Source organism: Nyctereutes procyonoides, unplaced genomic scaffold (genome assembly GCF_905146905.1).
Source record: "Nyctereutes procyonoides isolate TBG_1078 unplaced genomic scaffold, NYPRO_anot_genome, whole genome shotgun sequence".
Lineage (NCBI taxonomy): Eukaryota > Metazoa > Chordata > Mammalia > Carnivora > Canidae > Nyctereutes > Nyctereutes procyonoides.
In genome coordinates this window covers 26493882-26512818 of record NW_026575048.1, presented here as the reverse complement: position 1 = coordinate 26512818, position 18937 = coordinate 26493882, and the positions used below count along the sequence as shown (strand labels likewise).

General features: G+C 40.3%; 1 protein-coding gene across 6 annotated transcripts in view; it reads right to left on the bottom strand.

The window, feature by feature from the left end:
• RASGRP3 (RAS guanyl releasing protein 3) overlaps positions 1-18937 on the bottom strand; it is a 99900-nt gene that overhangs the window by 8774 nt on the left and 72189 nt on the right. For all 6 annotated transcript variants that reach the window (XM_055327588.1, XM_055327586.1, XM_055327591.1 and 3 more), the window contains 5 exons: positions 18213-18488; positions 11657-11734; positions 8007-8120; positions 4507-4622; positions 1462-1609 (listed from right to left, as the gene is read on the bottom strand). In XM_055327588.1, coding sequence (XP_055183563.1) covers positions 1462-1609; positions 4507-4622; positions 8007-8120; positions 11657-11734; positions 18213-18488 — 732 coding nt within the window. The remainder of the gene's footprint in view (positions 1-1461; positions 1610-4506; positions 4623-8006; positions 8121-11656; positions 11735-18212; positions 18489-18937) is intronic.

The following is an 18937-nucleotide window of genomic DNA, read 5'->3' as shown; positions in this document are numbered from 1 at the left end:
AAGGGAATTAGCAAAATTCTTCAGTTCGGGAATTCTGAAATAAATGGATTTCAAATAGTGTTTGTTTTGCTTACCCCTAAAATGGAATTTATTTCAAAGGCAGGTGGTCCAGGAACCAAAAAACAGTTGCTTGCCTTCCCCTACAATTCCTTTCGATGACACATCTAAACTTATAAATCCCTCTGAAAACCAATGGACTTAAAAAAAAATGTGTGTGTGAATAAAGATCAAATCAAATCTCATCCATTGAAATTAAATATATTTTGAAGAATAAAAAGGGCTATTAAAACATTAAATGACTTAATTTCAATTAAACTCGAAAATATTTAGGAGCACTCAAGAGGAGAAGTATTTATTCTGAGCTACATGACGGGCAACATGTCTGATGTCATTTAAGTATTGCAACAACATGGCAGGATGTGTGCTTGAACACAAACTCCTGTCCTTGGGGCCCCCTAAAGCCAGTGCTTCAAGCTTGGGATGAGAAAAGTGTAATTTTTGCAGCAGTACATAATATCAGCTGTGAATTCAAAGGAGTCACCAGTGGACACAATGGCTGAATAAAGCTAACATAACTGAGCTCTGGCATTTGGACAAAGGAGCAATAGCCATGCTGGCTGCTGGGCCATCCTCACCTACAGGATCACATTTTCATCTTCTACAATTTGGGTAACAACTAGAGTTTCAGGGCCCATGAGTCTTTGTCCAATATCAGGGCCAAAGCTGCCCTTAGTTGCAAAGAATTATCAAATGTGGGGAAACAAAGTGTAGGTAGCTGTGTAGGTAGAGCGCAGGATTTAGAGTCAGAACACCTGTGTTTGAGTCCCGGCTCTGGTGATTACTGACTGTATGATCCTGGAAACCTGACTTATCCTCTCTGGACCTCGCTGTCTTACTAGGCAAATGGGGAGAATAAAATGTCCACTTCATGAGTGAGTGATGAGGATTAATTACACTAACGTCTATGGAAGCACTTCATTACTGTCAAGTGCCAAGTAAATGTTATTTATTATTATAACCATCTTCCCTCCAAAAAGATTTTTTCCTTTTTGGGTTATGAATTATTGAGCCATGCCATGATGTATTTCTAGTGACTGACATCACATGAAACAAGAACTGGGAAGAACTGGCTAAGATAAATACTCCCCTTAATTGCACCTGCTATGAGTATTAGCACCGAATGCCAAGGCTCATTGGGCAGAAACTTGCCTTGGCAGGGATTAATAGACAAACTGCTCTCTTGAGTTAACAAGCCTCACCATCCTTCTCTGTCATCAGCCCTGCATTCCTAGAAAGAACATAGTGAAACCTGCAGATCAGCTTTTGTTTTTAACTTAATTTTTAATTTCAGGGAGCCATATTTTGCTTCTGATCTAAAGCAGACAATACTCATTTTCCTACCTTCTCAGAATGAGACACAGATAACTACCCACAAGGGAAAACAATAGAAAACAGACTTACAAATCCTGCACAGTGTTCACAGAAGGTTGGCTTGAGATAGGTCATCTCCTGAAAATTATGGACAAATCCCGGTCCCATCTTACAGTGTAATTGGGATTTAGCTCGTAGGAAGTAAGCCATCATTTCATCTTTACTAATTAGGCCATCCCTGTGAAGAGAGTCAGAAAAAGGAGGGGTCTTTGAAGATCATGTTGCTAAGTGGCTGACACACTTTAATCACCCAACCCTCCAAACCTTTGTGGCCAAAAGTGGGCGGGGAGTGATGTTCTTCCTGAAAGGAGAGAACCTCAAAGACAGCATTTAGTGTCAAAGGCTTTCTTAGTAAGGAGGAGATATGTATGTGTATCCTAGGCACTGTACTATGGAAAGTCTCTTTCATTTCCAAATGGTAGTTTCCAGAAGGAAAACTCCTTTCTAGCCCGTACCTAGCAATAGGGTGTGTAAGAATCGGGTTGCTGGAGAAAGGCAGCAAACTGTAATAACTGGGTCATCATGCTCAAGTTCATTCAGCCTGATGTCATCCAGGCCACTATTATTAGTAATCTCTCATTCATATGTTACTGGCTTATAGACCATTTGCCAGCACAATTCCCCCAGATCTTTTTCACAAAGAACCCTCCAGACTTCTAGTTTACCAAGAGATCAAATCCACCTGAAGTAGGTAATCTTCACACGGCTTCTCTCCACATCAGAATGTACTGGAGGCCACACCCTTCTGTGCCAATTCAGAATCCCTTTTTATCTTCTTGGGTCCTCCCATCTCTGAGGAAATCAGGCTCCCATCTCTCACCCTGCAGCCTCCCAGGATGCGGCTCCTTCCAGGTTCTGCTCAGTTTCTTCACCCACTCCTTCCTCTGTATACAAATATGCTCACAACTCCCTTGCCTGGAAAATGTCTTTCCTCAGTCTTGCTTCCATTCCATGTACCTGTTTTTTCCCTTTCCCTTTTCTTACTCCCAAAGTATTCAAAAAGAATATTCATTAGAGATTTTCCCCCCCTTCATTTACTCTTCACTCCAAATAACCAGGCTTCTAGCCCTACTATTCTATTGAAACTGTCACAATGACATCCTCAGTGGCCTTCTCACCCCTTGAAGTTGTTGGCCTCCTGGGCTGCATGTGGCATGGGGACAAGCTTCTTCTTTAGTGATCCTCTCCTCCATGTACCCCTGTGATTCCACACAGCCCAGTTTCTCTCCTGCTTCCCATGCTCCTCTTTCTCTGGCTCTCTTATAGGATCAACTTCTTCCTTTTAGCTGCATGGTATGGGGTAGAGGGTAAGAGTCCCCAAAGCTGCCCTCCTCAGGCCCCAAGCTTATGTTTTTCTCAACTTTCCCATCAGAATTTGCTCACATGCCTGGGACTCCAGCTTGCCTGGCTGGGCTGAAGACCTAGCAATGTATACCTCTGCAACTGTTCTGCTGAACCTTGGTATCATATCTACACCTTACTAGAATCTCCTGGATGTTCTACTCGCCTCTCAAAATTGACATATCTCAGCTTGTCTGACAAAAATCATGTAAGCTATGAATATTTCAAACCTTCATTTTTAGAAAAAAACATTTTTATATATCTTTGCTGGGACAGTGTCTGGTCCATCTAAAGAATTGGCAGAAGAAAAAGAGATGAAGAGTAGGAAGTGATTTTAAGTTCATCTCCTACCTACATGTTCCTGACAGAAACAAACTAAGGGAAGTAGATAGCAGGTAACTTAAATTTTATTTTGTAAAAGAAGTTTATGTTTCTTTTTTTTTAATTTTTATTTATTTATGATAGTCACACAGAGAGAGAGAGAGAGAGAGGCAGAGACACAGGCAGAGGGAGAAGCAGGCTCCATGCACCGGGAGCCTGACGTGGGATTCGATCCCGGGTCTCCAGGATCGCGCCCTGGGCCAAAGGCAGGCGCCAAACTGCTGCACCACCCAGGGATCCCAAAGTTTATGTTTCTAACAATTTATTTCAAATTATTCTTTGTTCTAGATATGCAGTTAAGATGAATTAAGGGCAGCCCGGGTGGCTCAGCAGTTTAGCGCGCCTTCAGCCCAGGGTGTGATCCTGGAGACCCGGGATCGAGTCCCATGTCAGGCTCCCTGCATGGAGCCTGCTTCTCCCTCTGCCTGTGTCTCTGCCTCTCTCTCTCTGTGTGTCTCTCATGAATAAATAAATAAAATCTTAAAAAAAAAAAGATGAATTAAGGTTTTAAGGTGTTTGTGATAAAATACCAAGGATTTCCTTGGTGTATTGAACTACTTACAGATTTAATTTTTAAAAAATTCTCACACCAACAAAAATATTGCAGGATGTTAAAGTGATATAATTTGGACATTTCACCAATATAAAATCTAGCATCTCATTACAGATGCTTTTGAAACGAGGAACTAATCTCACACAATTAAAAATTAAGCAATCAAATTACTAATGCCAGTGTTTCTCTGCAATATATATTTTTTATCATTATTTTCTGATGAGCTGGCTTTTAGCCTCTAAAGTCATCTAATTTTCCAGGAGTCATTTGAAGCTAAAGAGAAATATATTTTTACTTCATTTATCAGAACAACCTTTGAGCTAGCAAAGAGAAAAAGCAAGGACACTTCCTGGCTACCTATAGATATCATCTGCTCTTCTGAATACTATAAGTAATTTAAAATAATTTTACCTATTTGTGTGTTTTAGGATTGCCCTCAAGTCCTTTGATGCTGAGGACTTGACGAGCCTAGGTGTAACTATATTTCTCATCTACTCTTTTTCGATGGAGGTTCTGGGGTTGATGAAATAGCTAAGCAGAAGTAATGTGGAGAAAGGAAATTTGGGCTCATTTGCAAATGGGCACTCAGATTTAACACGGATGGTGTAGTCTGACCTGTGACTTTATCCAGTCATGTTTGTGGACACCAAGAAAAAAATCAGTAAGACATTGGGCTTCTCTCATCAATGTGCTAGGATTAAAGCTGTCAGAATGTAAATTAAAGATAGCCCTGTTCTCCTCTGACACTAATTTTCTACTTCAGTATAGTTGCATTACAATATAACAAAATTAAAACTTACTGATCTTTGTCCAGCACACAGAAGGAATCCAAAAAGGGAAAATTGGCAGCTATACTTTCAAAGTCCTCTTGGGAGATGTACCCATCATGGTCATGGTCATAGTTTCTAAACACAGACTGAAAAGGAAAGACAAATATTTATTGAATAGCTACATGAGTCAGGCTCTGAACTGGTTATTGGGAAAGCAGTGATAATCAGAATATTATTCTATCAAGGATCTTGGAGCCCAGTGGGAGATAATGAAATCCAGAAGTCTTTATGGTATAACAAGATAAGTGCAATGCTGAGGATAAAAATAGTCTGTTAAGTGGGGAGAGTGGAACAGAAAATGAAGCTTTAAAATGTTAAATTATCTAAAAAATTCAAGTATGCTCTAAATGCAATTTCAATCAGAATTCCAGTGGGAATTTGTTTGAAATGAACACATTGATTCTAAAGTTCAAATAGAAGTGAACATGTTGAGAATAGCCTAAAATTGTTTAAGATGAAAAATAATGAGGGAGAATGTGTCCTATCAGAAATCAAATAATCTACAAAGCTATGTGAATCAAACAACATGGTACTGTAACTTACTACAGGGAGCAGAGTCCGGAAATAGACCTATGTATATACAGGAAATTAGAATATCAAAAACTATCTTTTCAAATCCACAGGGAAATTAAAGATTATCCAATGACTGCTTTGAGTTAAAATGCTAATACTCTTACAAAATCAATTGGCCCAAACTAAATTCTAGGTGCATTAAATATTCTAATGCAAAAACTAAGGCTATAAAAATATGAAAGGTAAGTAGATAAAAATATATTTTGTTTTGTGTTGAGTGGGAAAGGCCTTTCTTACCATGACAGTGAAGTCAACAGCTATAAACGAAAACATTTTATTACATAAAATGCAAAATATCTGAATCAAAAAAGCTCAGCTGATAAATTTAAAGATAAAGAAGATAAATTTAAAGACAGAGAAGATTATTTGCAAATATACATGAGAGCAAAGACACAAAAGGAAAATGGGAAATCACCAAAGTAAAAATACAAATGGCCAATACATTCATGGAAAATGCTTGATTCTGCTAATAATTACAGAAACACAGAGAAAAAAAATTTTTAACTTCTCAGATTGGAAAACATTGAGATAGGGATCCCTGGGTGGCGCAGTGGTTTGGCGCCTGCCTTTGGCCCAGGGCGCGATCCTGGAGACCCGGGATCGAGTCCCACGTCGGGCTCCCGGTGCATGGAGCCTGCTTCTCCCTCTGCCTGTGTCTCTGCCTCTCTCTCTCTCTCTGTGACTATCATAAATAAATAAAAAAAAATTAAAAAAAAAGGAAAACATTAAGATAATTGGCAATTTCCTAGGGTGTGAGAAAATAGGCACTCTCCTATTAGTTGATAAAGTAAATAGCTACAATTTTTCTGGAGGATAGTCAGTGCTTACTCTCTGACCCAGCAGTTCCACTTAGGGGAATCTGTTTTCCAGGGGAAAACAGTTGAACAGTGTTACTTAGAGGCATACATGGGTGTATGTGTTTATGGGGAGCATAAAGTCATACAAGATAATTTACAAATTATCAGTGTTTATCCCTAGAGAGCAGAATCCCCAAGGCATAAAAGTAAGGCTTGTGTTCTCTATATTTTATGACAAATTGCATATTTACAATGATTCTGACTTTCTTTATAACCAGAAAAAAATAAGAGTTTTCCATTGCCCTCTGCTAAATTGAATTTTCAAAAAGGTTTGTTAAGTTCTCCTCAAAAACACAATGTGATCTGATATACGCAAACAGATCATAATGAGTCTTTCTCCCTTTTCCCCATGGTTTCTGTTTATTCTCTTTTATCCACATTTATTCTCTTTTATCCATAAATCCATATCCATTTATCCTATGTTGTAAGCTGCTTCAGGAGTATTTTGGAAGATGACAAAGGCATAAATGAACAAATTACTTAATTAAAAATGGACTGTTTAGCACCCATTGTAAGTTTATTTTTAGATAGCTGAATTGTGCAAAATCATAAAGCATTACATTTTTTGCAAGTCTCAATATCAATATTTATCTACAAAGTTGCTTGAAATTAACTATTCTACAGTACCTACTATTTATAGTCTAATATCCATATTCATGTCAAAAATACAATCTTTTTTGTAGAATAAAATTTAGTATAAAAATTCATAATAAAGCCCAGTCTTTCCTTTGATTGAAAGAAAAGTAGGCAACGTATTCAAACTGAGCCACCCTTCCCCCATGAAATTGGAGAGAAAATAAGAGAGATGTCATAAGGGAAGAGAGAGACTCCCCATGTGGAGCAAAGAAAGTCCGTTTGCAGATAATGGAATGAGCACACAGCGAAAAGCAGAGAAGAGAGTAGGAGAATCATTCTGTCTTTTATTTCCTGGTTACAGACCTTCCTGAGCTGTAACTCCATCCTGCCTGGATCCCTTACCCCCCTTCCTTGGCTCCAAGTTGGATCTGCTACCACAGCACCAACACATGGCTTCCACTGGAGCTTATGCTTCTCGGTGCCTTCCCTCATCCTTTCTGACCTTTCCTTGCTGCCTCATAGGCTCCACAGAACTTTCCTTTCAATGCATCACAGTTCCCTGAACGATCCAAGATGTAGAATGTTCTTTTTCTTTAAACATCCAACCTCAGCAAAAAGTTCATTTCATCCCAAAGATAAAAGATATGATCCTATTGCATCATATCCAGCCATGAAAGCAGAGTTTTGTTTTGTTCTAAGATTTTATTTATTTATTCATGAGAGACACACATACACAGAAGGAGAGAGAGAGAGAGACAGAGAGAGAGAGAGAGAGAGAGAGAGAGAGGCAGAGACACAGGTAGAGGGAGAAGCAGGCTCGACATGGGACTGATGCGGGACTCGATCCCGGGTCTCCAGGATCAGGCCCTGGGCCGAAGGTGGTGCTAAACTGCTGAGCCACCTGGGCTGCACAGGATCACAGTTTTTAGGGCCAGGTATGTTTCCATTTGCCCCACATTGGCACTTCTACTCTTCTTTCTCCATGGAAAACTCTGATAGAGATTTGTCCATCATTTAGTGATGTTTCGAACCTAAATGGCATTGTGCTGCTGTGTCACAGACTCCCAGTACATACAGCAAGAGAAACTATGCAACATACAGGATTTTTTCCTACCCTCAGGTTATTAATTTATTGGGCATTTTATTGTGATCCACATAGGTTTTCTAATGAGTAGATTCTAATCCCCAAACAGTCCCTCAAGTTCCAAGGGCAACAGTGGCATCAAATGCTACAGAAAGAGAGTTGGAAGTAGCTGAGGGTATTTGGGCAAATGAGAACAGAAGCCAGAAGGGGGAGGGGTCCTTTCTGGGAGTCTCCCCCAGAGGCCAATGCCAGTAGACCTAAGTATCTGCTAAATTGTTCCTACCTGCCAGAGGGCTGTTTCATTGACTTCAGCTGACTCTTGGGCAACTATAGAATATTCTGGAAAGAGAAAGGGGCCTTCTACTCTCTCAATCACTCACCTCAACTAATTTCCTTATGTGCTTGTTGATGACTGTGGGGTCTGGCTTTGGCATCACTCCTGATGCCCACTCCAGGGGCACCACAGGCTTGGTGGGCGTCGTAGGGGAGGTAGGCTGTGACAGAAAAAACACATTTTTCAACTTTATTTGAGACCTTGAGCAATTAGGGGACACAAAGAAAGACATATACATTTTATATATTAATAATACCAGGAAAAACTTATATATTAGCTCTTAAATGTTCTAAAAAACGAGCATCTTTTGTCAATGGGATCTACTCTGTGGCTAAATACACATTTGGATAGTGCATTTTCTGTAGCAGTAGCCTGGATTCCATTATTTTAAGTGGAAAAGAGGTATTGCTCTTCCAACCCACCAAAAAATCCTATCTAGTCTCCCCAAACATTACTAAAACATCCTCAAAACCTATATAATACTCCATACAGATATTTGTATAATGTAAAATATACAAAACACCAGTTGTCTAATTCTTTAATATTAGTGTTGGGGATAAATTAGTAGATGTGTGCAGTAAGTGAGCCCATGAGAATGGTCAAGTTTATGTCCTCAAACCATTTTCCCTCTCAGTATGCTCAGTCACTTCTCACTGGCTCAATGGGTCTTCCTATCCTCTTTGGTGAATTTACTTTATACGTTTTTCCACATTCTTGCAAGACATTTTCACTAAATGATGTGGAGAAGACAGTGGTGACAACACATAACATGTTCACACAACACAAGGGAAAACACAATCCTACCAGGAGACCAGCCAAGAGTTGTGTGTGCTTTATTCTTCTCCTTTGGACCCATATAATGTAAATATTTTTGCTAGTGCATGCATGCAAACCTGTACTGGCAGGTTTTTAGTTGATACTGAATTGGGAATAAACATGTTTGCAAGAGGAATCAAGAAGTAACTGTGCTAAATTTAAGCCTCTGGCAATGTTATGAGGTGGGTGTTGCTGATATCCTGCAGGCTACCAACTGAACCAAAAATTATCTGCTATCTGAATAAGATCATCGAGACATAGACTCACTCATACACACATCATATATATCACGGATCTTTTTTCCCTTTATTTAAATTCAATTTGCCAACATATAGTATAACACCCAGTGTTCATCCCATCATGTGCCCTCCTTAATGCCCATCACCTAGTTACCCCATCCTCCCACCCACCTCCCCTTCCTCAACCCTCAGTTTGTTTCCTAGAGTTGAGTCTCTCATGATTTGTCTTCCTCTCTATTTTTTCCCCAGTTTTCCCTCCTTCCCTTATGGTATCTTGCACTATTTCTTACATTCCACATATGAGTGAAACCATATCATGACTCTTTCTATCAAGCTTTTCATTTTGTTCATCTGATGAAGGATAAACCCATGGTTCCCAAACTGTATAACAAGGTACCCCATCCAGAACACTGCAGCGGACTTCAAAGGTTTACTCAAAGATATTTCAAACTTCCAAGGGAAATACAGCAGTATTTGTCAGACATCATGTGAACTACCAGCTTGAAATAGTTCACAGTTCACCCATTAGATAGATCATGCTACATTTTTTCAATGATATCATATCTTTCCAAAGCAAAAAATCAATGTGGGACAAGAAAAAAGGTAGCAGTATTCACTCTGATTCCAAGATTTAAGAAATTGTTCCATGCCCAACAGGCACACACATCCATTAGTAAGGAATTTGGGTTAGGAATGAAATTACAATATTATTTTTATTTCCACATGTATTATTTTCTCAAGTGGGTTCTAAGTCATTAGAACATTAAGTTGTTTGGATCTAACTATTTTATACATGGAATTGAACAGTATTTCTTTTGACCTAGAGGTGGTGTGAAAAAAACAAGATGCAAAGTAAGACACAAACTGGCAAGACACGAAGGGTGCACTGTGAGGAGCAAAGGTTCGCAGTGGGACTACAGTGAGGCCCACCAGCACCAACCATCAGCACACTGAGTGTCCTGATAGGAGCTTGTTCTCCAGTGTTAGCATATGTCACACCTAAGCACAAAACAGGATGATATTCCACTTAGACAAGAGACAGAAAGGGAATGGAGAAATGCATTTTCATAGATTCATAGGATTTTAGCCCTTGGAAGGAGCCTTGAAAGCTTCTGCTTTTACAAAAGATAAAAAGACTTTTCTATGTTTGTTGGAAATGTCTTCTAAAATTGGCAAAAAATGTACCCTGAAAAGAAACTAAAACAAATCTAAAGAGTGCAAATCAGTCAAGTGTGCTAACACGGTCATTCCTAGCCTGTTCCTGATACAAGGGCAGGAAAATGATGGGCAGCGTCACATGGTAGAAAAAGTACAGGCATTAAAGACAGGCCTGATGCTGCATCCCATTTCTCCACCATACTGGCTATGTGCTCTGTGTGAGACATCTGTCCTCACCAGACTCCATTTCCTTAAAAGTTCATGAGATACTGATGCCCTACCAGGTACCTAACAACCAACCGGTAGCAATTCAGGTACCTAGTCACAGGTAAATAAGGTGTGGGGAGGTGGAAATGCATATATACAGTTTGCCACTCTGCAATCAATTCCTTCACACCAAAACTAAGGAATGAGAGAAGAGTTCATAAATTCTTTTTTTCTAATAACTTTACTGTTCTCTCCAGCTGTTTGTCATGCTAACTCTGCAGAATCTAACCCTCACTCATTCCTTTGACCTTCCCATGTGGGTCTGTTCTTCAGTGTCTCCAGGAGATGGTCCTCTGAGGGCTGGTGGTGAGGTGAACATAGTGATGGAACCACCACACTCACCATTCTAAGAACAGGTACTTCCAGTCAACTGACTCGGACTCAAATGCATAATCTCTGAGCACCAGAAAATGACCTTAGAGTCATTCTGCCTCTTTGGGGCTGATGCTTCAGAATCAGAATAGATGGTCAGACCTAGGGTCCACGTCTCTGACAATATGCCACTGAATTCAACTGGTAAGGAGGTAGGGCATGAGGCCTTTATCATAAACCTGATCTCATCTAAGAAGCAAACATAGACAGTTTTTCCTTCAACATGCAAACCTCATCCTCACTGTAAATTTCAAATTCACCGAGGTATTTTTTGTTAGCATAAAACATATCTAAGATACAATCTACTCACTAAAACTAATGACCAGTGTACATTCAGTAATGCAATTTGCTCAATTGCAGCAGATAATGTTTCTTTACTAAGAGTCGGCTGTTAATAGAGACATGATCCAATGTGATACTGAAACTCTGAGCTGAGTTATTAGCAGAGAAATTTGTGAATTATGATTAGGGCATTCAAAATTGATTAAACCAAATTTTATGCTGAATGGGATTTTATATTGAAGAGTCTAGATGCTCTGTAACATTGAGTTCTTCTTTTGTTGGGAAGAGGGCCTATATATATAACAAATTCTCACAGGACACAACACATAGAAGATAAACAATAAAACAGTAATTAGGAATATGTTCTTCTTTATTAGACTCTGCTGTGAAGAAATAATCCTCAAACTGTCAGGGCTCAGCTGTTCCATTGGCAACATGGAATAATGCAGATTTTTAAAATTCTTCAATCTTCAGATCACAAAGCATCACGGTAACAGGCACTTACTATAAACGACAAACAACAGTATTTGGCACTGATCCTTAGAGAGAAAACACCACCTACCGATTTAGAATTTCTAGGCTCTAGCACCAGTGATAGTTTATAGATATCATCTTCTGTGTGATATAGGTCCAGAGAAAGCTGCAAGAAATTAGAAGAGATAAATGATGATGTTGGCTCACATTTACTTATACACTGCTGAAATATTTTCCAAATTCAATGCTTAATGTCTAATAATTTGAGAGAATGCAGAACATTAATAAGATAGCATGTAGAGGTACAACATGAACTTTTAAAAAGAAACAGTTAAACCTAGTATGGTCATCATTATCCTATGATGTGTTTACAGCAGCAAAAGGCAACACTCTCAATGCTATAGGGATTGTTCAGGGAGATGGTTGTCTAGAGTCTGGTAGGCCTGAGTTCAAGTGCTGAATCTACCTACCACTGGTTAGTCCTGTCACCTTGGGCCAGTTATATTAGAGATGTCTGATACTTAGTTTCCACATCTATAAGATGGAAATTACCATAAAAGTCCCTAATGAATTGCATTTTGATCAGGATCAAATGGAATACTTAATGTGAAATACTACCCGTGGGCCCTGGTACACAGTAGAATGTCAAGAAAGGTTATTTGGTGTTGCTACTGTTATTATTGATATTTCGTGTGGATGTCACCAAAGACAGAAATGATCAGGATGGAGTCACAGAAGAACTTGTGAAGTAGGACTTACCTGGGAGGTCTTGCGGAAAGAAAGAGGGAAAGATCAGGGCAGGCAAGGACAACAACTTGGATAAAAGATTGGAGAGGATGGATAAAATCAGTAAAACCTAAAATGCACAGTCTCATTCACCTAAAATAGAAGTCATGAGACTTCAAATAAGCCACCCACACCCTTCAATGCTAAGCTACCTGATGAACCACATCATGTCATCAGTAGTGACTGTCATCAGGTGCCCTGTCCTTTCTTTGGCCATTTAGACGTGGAAAGTTTCCTTTAACACATTTGAGTCTAAAGACTTAGTGTGTGTGGATAAGGAATGAGGGAAAAGAGCAAGAAGGAGGAAGTGGGAGAAAACTCAGACAAAGGATGTCTTTCAAGGATTTATCGTTTTGTTTTCATTTTTTTTAAAAAAAGTTGACATTATACAATGTCATTTTTTAATTAATCCTTCATTCATTCAACAAATATTTATTGATCATCTAATATGAGCCCAGGACCATTCTAGTCACTATTCTAGCTCCTAAATTCAACATTTAAATTAAGGATTTTATATATCAGGTCATACGTGGCTTTACCTAGATTTTATCACCTAGAGATTTTTCTAAACATAATAAAATCGACTTTATTATAAAGTGGCTCCAGCATCACTTCAGATCTTGAAAATCTTGCTCACAAAGAATGTATCTACCTTTCCCTCAACAGCAGGCACTCCTGCCTCCAGGGGCTCTGCCTTTTTGTTGGCATCCATCATGTATCACAAATGAATGCCTTTAAGGCCAGTCCATTATATAAAAGAATGAAGTGGGATGCAGGAAAGAGATCTTTTGATAGGAACATTGGTATAACAGTGTTTTATTTAGGAAAAAAATCTTTAGAAATGTAATTACCCTGGGGACCTTTCCTCTCAGCTCAATAATAAAAACTTGTGATAAGTGGAATCTGACACTGGATCTCCAGGTTAGGGAAGCAACAGGGAGAGCAGTGGTCCCTGATGAATGAGAGACAACCACTGCTCAGCTAAGGCAAATTGTTGTGAGCCTGACAAGTGCCATATCTTTCCATTTGTCAAAAGAAGCCAGAAATCTGGATATTTTATTAAATATCTCACCTTTTTTTTTTAGTATATGTGCTGCTGAAGTAACCACTCTCAATTTTTTTTAAAGATTTTATTTATTTATTCATGAGAGACACACAGAGAGGGCAGAGACATAGGCAGAGGGAGAAGCAGACTCTCTGCTGGGAGCCTGATGTGGGACTTGATCCTAGGACCCTGGGATCTTGCCCTGAGCCAAAGGCAGATGTTCAACCATTGAGCCACCCAGGTGTCTCAAAATATCTCAATTTTTAAATACTGGCAACTAATAAAATCTTTATGATTCCATGTGGGCCAAAAAAAAAAAACCTATCTGCCATGGGGAGTTGCCCGCCATTTTGTAAATTCCACAATGGAAAACTCTACTGGCTTCTAAGCTTCAAGAAAGCAGGCAGTGCATCCATCTTTTCTACCTCTATAATCCCAGCCACAGCTTGCTGCCTTACATTGTGAATGCTACACAAATAGAAAATCAAATGACTTCTTCTAAATTCCTTGTTATAGGAGTTATTCTGGACTTTGATGAGTCTGTTCCTGTCCTCCTGATTAGGCCTCTAATGACTGGCATTGGCATCTGTTGGAGAAGGAATGACAACAGTGCTAGAACATCTCACCAGAAATCCAAATAATCACACACTAAGTAGGGGAGATGTTCTTTTAAAAGACACAGAATATCCTTGGCTATTTTCATACATCACATGAATAAATACCAGATCCTTTGATGGAAATATCTTCTCCAAATGTTTGCTATCTATTAGCGGTGGTGTGATCTTAGGCAAGTCATTAACCTTGGGTCTGAGTCTGCTGGTCTATAAAATGGGAGGCATAAATAATAGCTCCCTCCCAGGACTGCTGTGAAGACTAGATGAACTGATGTGTATCCAGCAGGGGTTTGTTTACTGGACCACAGAGATGGGCGCTGTAGAGTATGGCTTCCAGTCAAATGCCAACATGTTCATTAGTGAATGTAAAGCTGCCCCTGCATTACTCTTGCCATTGCTCTACTTTCCCAGCCATGATCCTACCTACAAGCATTCTCTCATACCCTCTAGGTTTTATAGCCCTGTGCAGAGTAACCTGTTTTACTTCCTATATACCTATATTTTATAGGCAGTTTGTCAATGGAATTTCAGGAATGTTTGCTTGTGTCTAACATATTTTGAGTTTGATTGTTTTTGAAAAATATTCTTAGTCACTGTCTCAGGTTGCTGCATTTACATCCAAGCCTATCAGCAAAGACGGTTGTTTTGATTTACTCTGTACATTAAGACCACACTGCCATGGCTGGAAAATTATAAAATAAAACACACTTGGTCATCAAACTATCTCCATTCACCATTTTTGCAATTCTTCTTCTTCTTCTTTTTTTTTTTTTTGAAACTGTAAAAATACAGGGGGCTTTCCAGTTATTTGCATATACTCAGAATGGTAAAAGTAACTGATAGATCTAAAAATACTATGAAAAGAATCAGACGATTTCATACACCATGAAGCAAGAAGCATCAGCTTTTAAAGCTTCTGGTTCGAGGATTGGGATCACAATGGAAAATGCCTTCTCTAGATCTTCCCCGAAAAGGGGAACAACCCAAATCCCAACAGTTTAGTGCTGGGGTCCTCCTTCCTTTACAGGCCCAGTGCTGTTCAGGGGGTAAGTTTACAATGATAAAAATGGCACAGAGTCCCTGATTCACAGATTTTGTTCTGTAATTAACTCCTTCTTTAGACATCCATGAAGAAAGAGAGGTTAAATTTTTACAGATGCAAAATAAAATAAATGTCAGCAATGTTCCCACATTACAGAGTTAATGTCCATCATTGAGAGAGAGAGGGAGGAAAATCTGAATCCCTCATCCCTCCAAACTGGGATTTAGATTTTCGCCATCTGCAAGCCTGTTGTCCTATAGAAATTTGTTTCTTCCTTTGTAAAATACAGAGGGGCAGTGGTGATGTTACATGCTCTGCCCTGTCCAGGCTACCTCCTAGGGTGTCTGTGAGAATCTATCAAGAAAATACATGTGAAAGTTCTGTGAAAATGCAATCAATTATTACAGAAAGTTCAAACATTGCTATGCAGCTCACTGCATGGAGCAAACATTCAGTAGTTGTGGATTCATTTAAGAGTTCTTATTTTTACCTTCCAGGGCTCTCTATTGTGAATTGGCTGCCTCACCTGAAGCCATGTTTAGAAGCAAAAAATCACTTTGGGCAAAAACTTGACCTAGAGTCTAGGGGGAAAGGAATGGCCCCTTCAAATGCTGCACTTATGGATGCCTTCACATACATTTGGGCAGCTTCTGTCAATCAAATGGTTCTAATCCCAATCCATATGTGCTCTGTGAAATGCCCATTGGGCTCCAGTGAACACCTGATAGGAGTCACCTCTACCTGCATTGAAGAGATGAATCCACCTGTGACCAGGAAGAATGAATGTATATTCCTGTGCACTGAACCTCTTCCTTGGTTGTGGGGAGGAAGGAGGGATGTTGTCTTTAAATAGAAACTGGCTTGATGATAGATGCTCATATGTGGGGCTATGCTATCCTGAGGAGCCACTGGGCTGGAACCACAGAATCAGACTGACACCAGGTTCCTCATTCTCAAGGCTCCACCAATCTTTCTATTTAGAATCATAGAAGTTTAGAGCTGGAAGAGATCTCACAAATGAGCACAAAACCCTTCATAAAAAGTCCAAAGTCCAAGCCCAGTTAGCAAGGAGACAAAACTAAGTAACTGCACACACAGGTAAAGGCTAGATCTCCCACCTAGGATTTCTGCTACTGCACTACACTAGATAACACTGCTGTTCCTAAATATGGTGTTTGGTGGCTTCTATATCCTCCTTTATTACCAAGAGGAGGAGGAGGAGGAGGAGGAGGAGGAGGAGGAGGAGAGAGAGAGAGAGAGAGAGAGAGAGAGACTGAGTGGGTATCCTCTTTTTTTTTCCCCAGAGCGAGAGATTGAGTTGGTATCATCTTTTTTCTTTCCAGCAAGAAAACCAATTTTTTTCTTAGTCCTTATTTCTAGAGTTTAGAACTTCCATTTGCACCCAAAAAAATTTCCTTCAAAATCCTTTGATACTTCTCTAAATATCTGTCATTCTGTTGCTTGCTGCATTCACAACTCAAAACTAATTCCCCTACTCCACCATTATCTTTTGTCTGGATGAGAAAATGCCCAAGTACGGTGACCTGCTCTGTGATGTTCTCCCCCACATGGTGAAGCTGGCCTGCATGCAGGCTGTCTTAGGCTGGTCTGCAGACATCACCTGTGCCTGTGGCTTTGCAGTCTCATCAGGGCTGCAACTCTGGTCACTTATTCATGGAAACAGATTTACATGGCAAATGATCAATAAATGCAGGTGCCTAGATTGTTGTGAGGTTTTTTTTCCCCCCAATAGAGAATGCCTGTGTGTTTACTGTTGTCAGACAAACTCAAGAGATTCATGTTTCTGTGTTTTGGCCACTTCTGCTTTATACTAAGGTACAGCTGGCATTATTGCATGCACTTTAGGGGTTCTGTTCTTTCGTAAACAATTATGTGCTCTAGGAACAGTTTGTGAAAAAGTCTAGGAACCAACACTCTTATTCCAGTGTAGAGTCCTAGGGGGATTTAGGCTCTCAGAGCTTCAGAATGGTTATTCTTTTCATTTTCTATGGCCATTAAAGGAAAATAGTCAATTCAGTATTGCAGCCAAGTGTCAGATGCTTCAGTGTTATAAACCCAAACAGGGAAGTTGCTTCTCCATTTGTTAAACAAGGGTTAGAGAATTTGGTTATGCCTCTTCCTCCTGACAAAGCAGCCGCCAATGGGGAAGGTTCTCTTCTTACACCTGTGGAGTCTAAAAGCACTAGAGCAGCCTAAAAGCACTGGAGACCAGCCACAAATGACAAAAAAAAAAAAAAAAAAAAAATACATGAATGTTAAGTAGATGTCTTCTGTCCGACCCATTTCATTCCTAAATACAGCATTCAAGTCATCTGTTGAGCTCTAAACATGCCAGGTACCATGCTGGGGATATGGAATGTGTAAAGCAGGTAAACAGGAAAAAAAATTGAATACAAATGATGCCTCCTATGGTTATAAAAGAACAAAGGGCAAGAGCCACACATGTGACATATGTATTCCTGCTCTGGAGAGGAACAGAGAATGATCCAGAAAGACAGAGGCTTTTGAATTGAGCTAGTCACAGGGGTGGGTAGGGAAGGGATTTTCCAAGAAAGTGCAAAGGTCAGGAAGCAGAAGGCAACTATTCATGGTGGAAAGTTCAATGTTCCTCAGAGGCAAGTGTGATGTGGGATCAGGTGATAACAAAACAGGTTAGATAGACAATGAGTCTGGAAGGGCCTCGAATGCCAGGTGGGTTTGCAGAGGTTGGGGGGGGGCAGGGAGATTACAGAAGAGGTCTGGACATTACCCCAAGCTTCAGCTACAACTGCACAGGGAGGGCAAAGGGAAGGGGATGAGGTGAGGCAATGTAGAGGGAGTTGTGATGAAGGAGAGTGAGAAGGGCTGAGTGCAGGAGGGCCTAAGAGCTCTGGATGCAGTCAGAGCTATAGGGGTGGTGACTAGGCTTCCCCAGACAACAGGAAATTTCTTTGCCCCAAGATTATAGTCTCAATTCATGCTGCTTATGGGAGTGGGTTCCCCTTCCCTCACTCACCCTTTCCGATTTCTCCCCACCTACCAGCCCTGCATGCAACCTGGTGAATGACTGGCCCAGATCATCCTGCACCCTCCTCCTGTCATGCAGTGAAGCCCAGAGGGAAGAGCCTTAGTGCAAACTCCTGTCCCTTGAACTCACTGTTAGCAGGTTGATCAGATCCATGTTGGGTTCTAAGTGGTGGGAGGCGTTCTGGAGGGACACCAGTTCACTCAGGGTCACGGAGAGCTGATGCATTTTTACAATGTTCACTTTGTTGTCCTCTGTCCAGTCTGGGAAAATAACATGGACTGCTATCAAGTCCTTCAAGTGCACGCCAAGGATGGGGATCTTGAAGCCCTCACAGTCGGCGAAGGCTCTGCGGTAGCTGCAGTAATTGCCATTGGAAGAGACCAGCTCTGTCATTTCATGCCAGTTCTGGGAATGGATGGAAAAGGAGAAGTTTCAATCTTCCTTTCTGCCCACCCCCAGGCCCTGCATGTGGCTAGGACATTCCTTGGCCGCTGAGAGAAGTATCAATTGCACCTACCCTGATGTAGGGGAAGTACTCACCTGGAAAAGGAAAATTAGAAAAGGTACTGGTTCTGGCTGTGAGTGGGAAAGATTGTCCTATTCAACTGCAGAACAGAAATTGCCCTCACCTCTGCCTGCCTGCTAGGGATATTGGCATGTTAAACAGCATCAAACACCTGCAAGCATGTCACACTTCATGGAGATATTATGATCCACAAATATAAGCATTATCGTATTAAAATATATAGTATATGACAGTGTCCTCATTGTTCTAAGAAAGTTGTAGTCATGAGATTACTTGAAGGTTAACCTGGGACAGAATAGGGTAGGAAAAGCCACACTGGGGTGTGAGA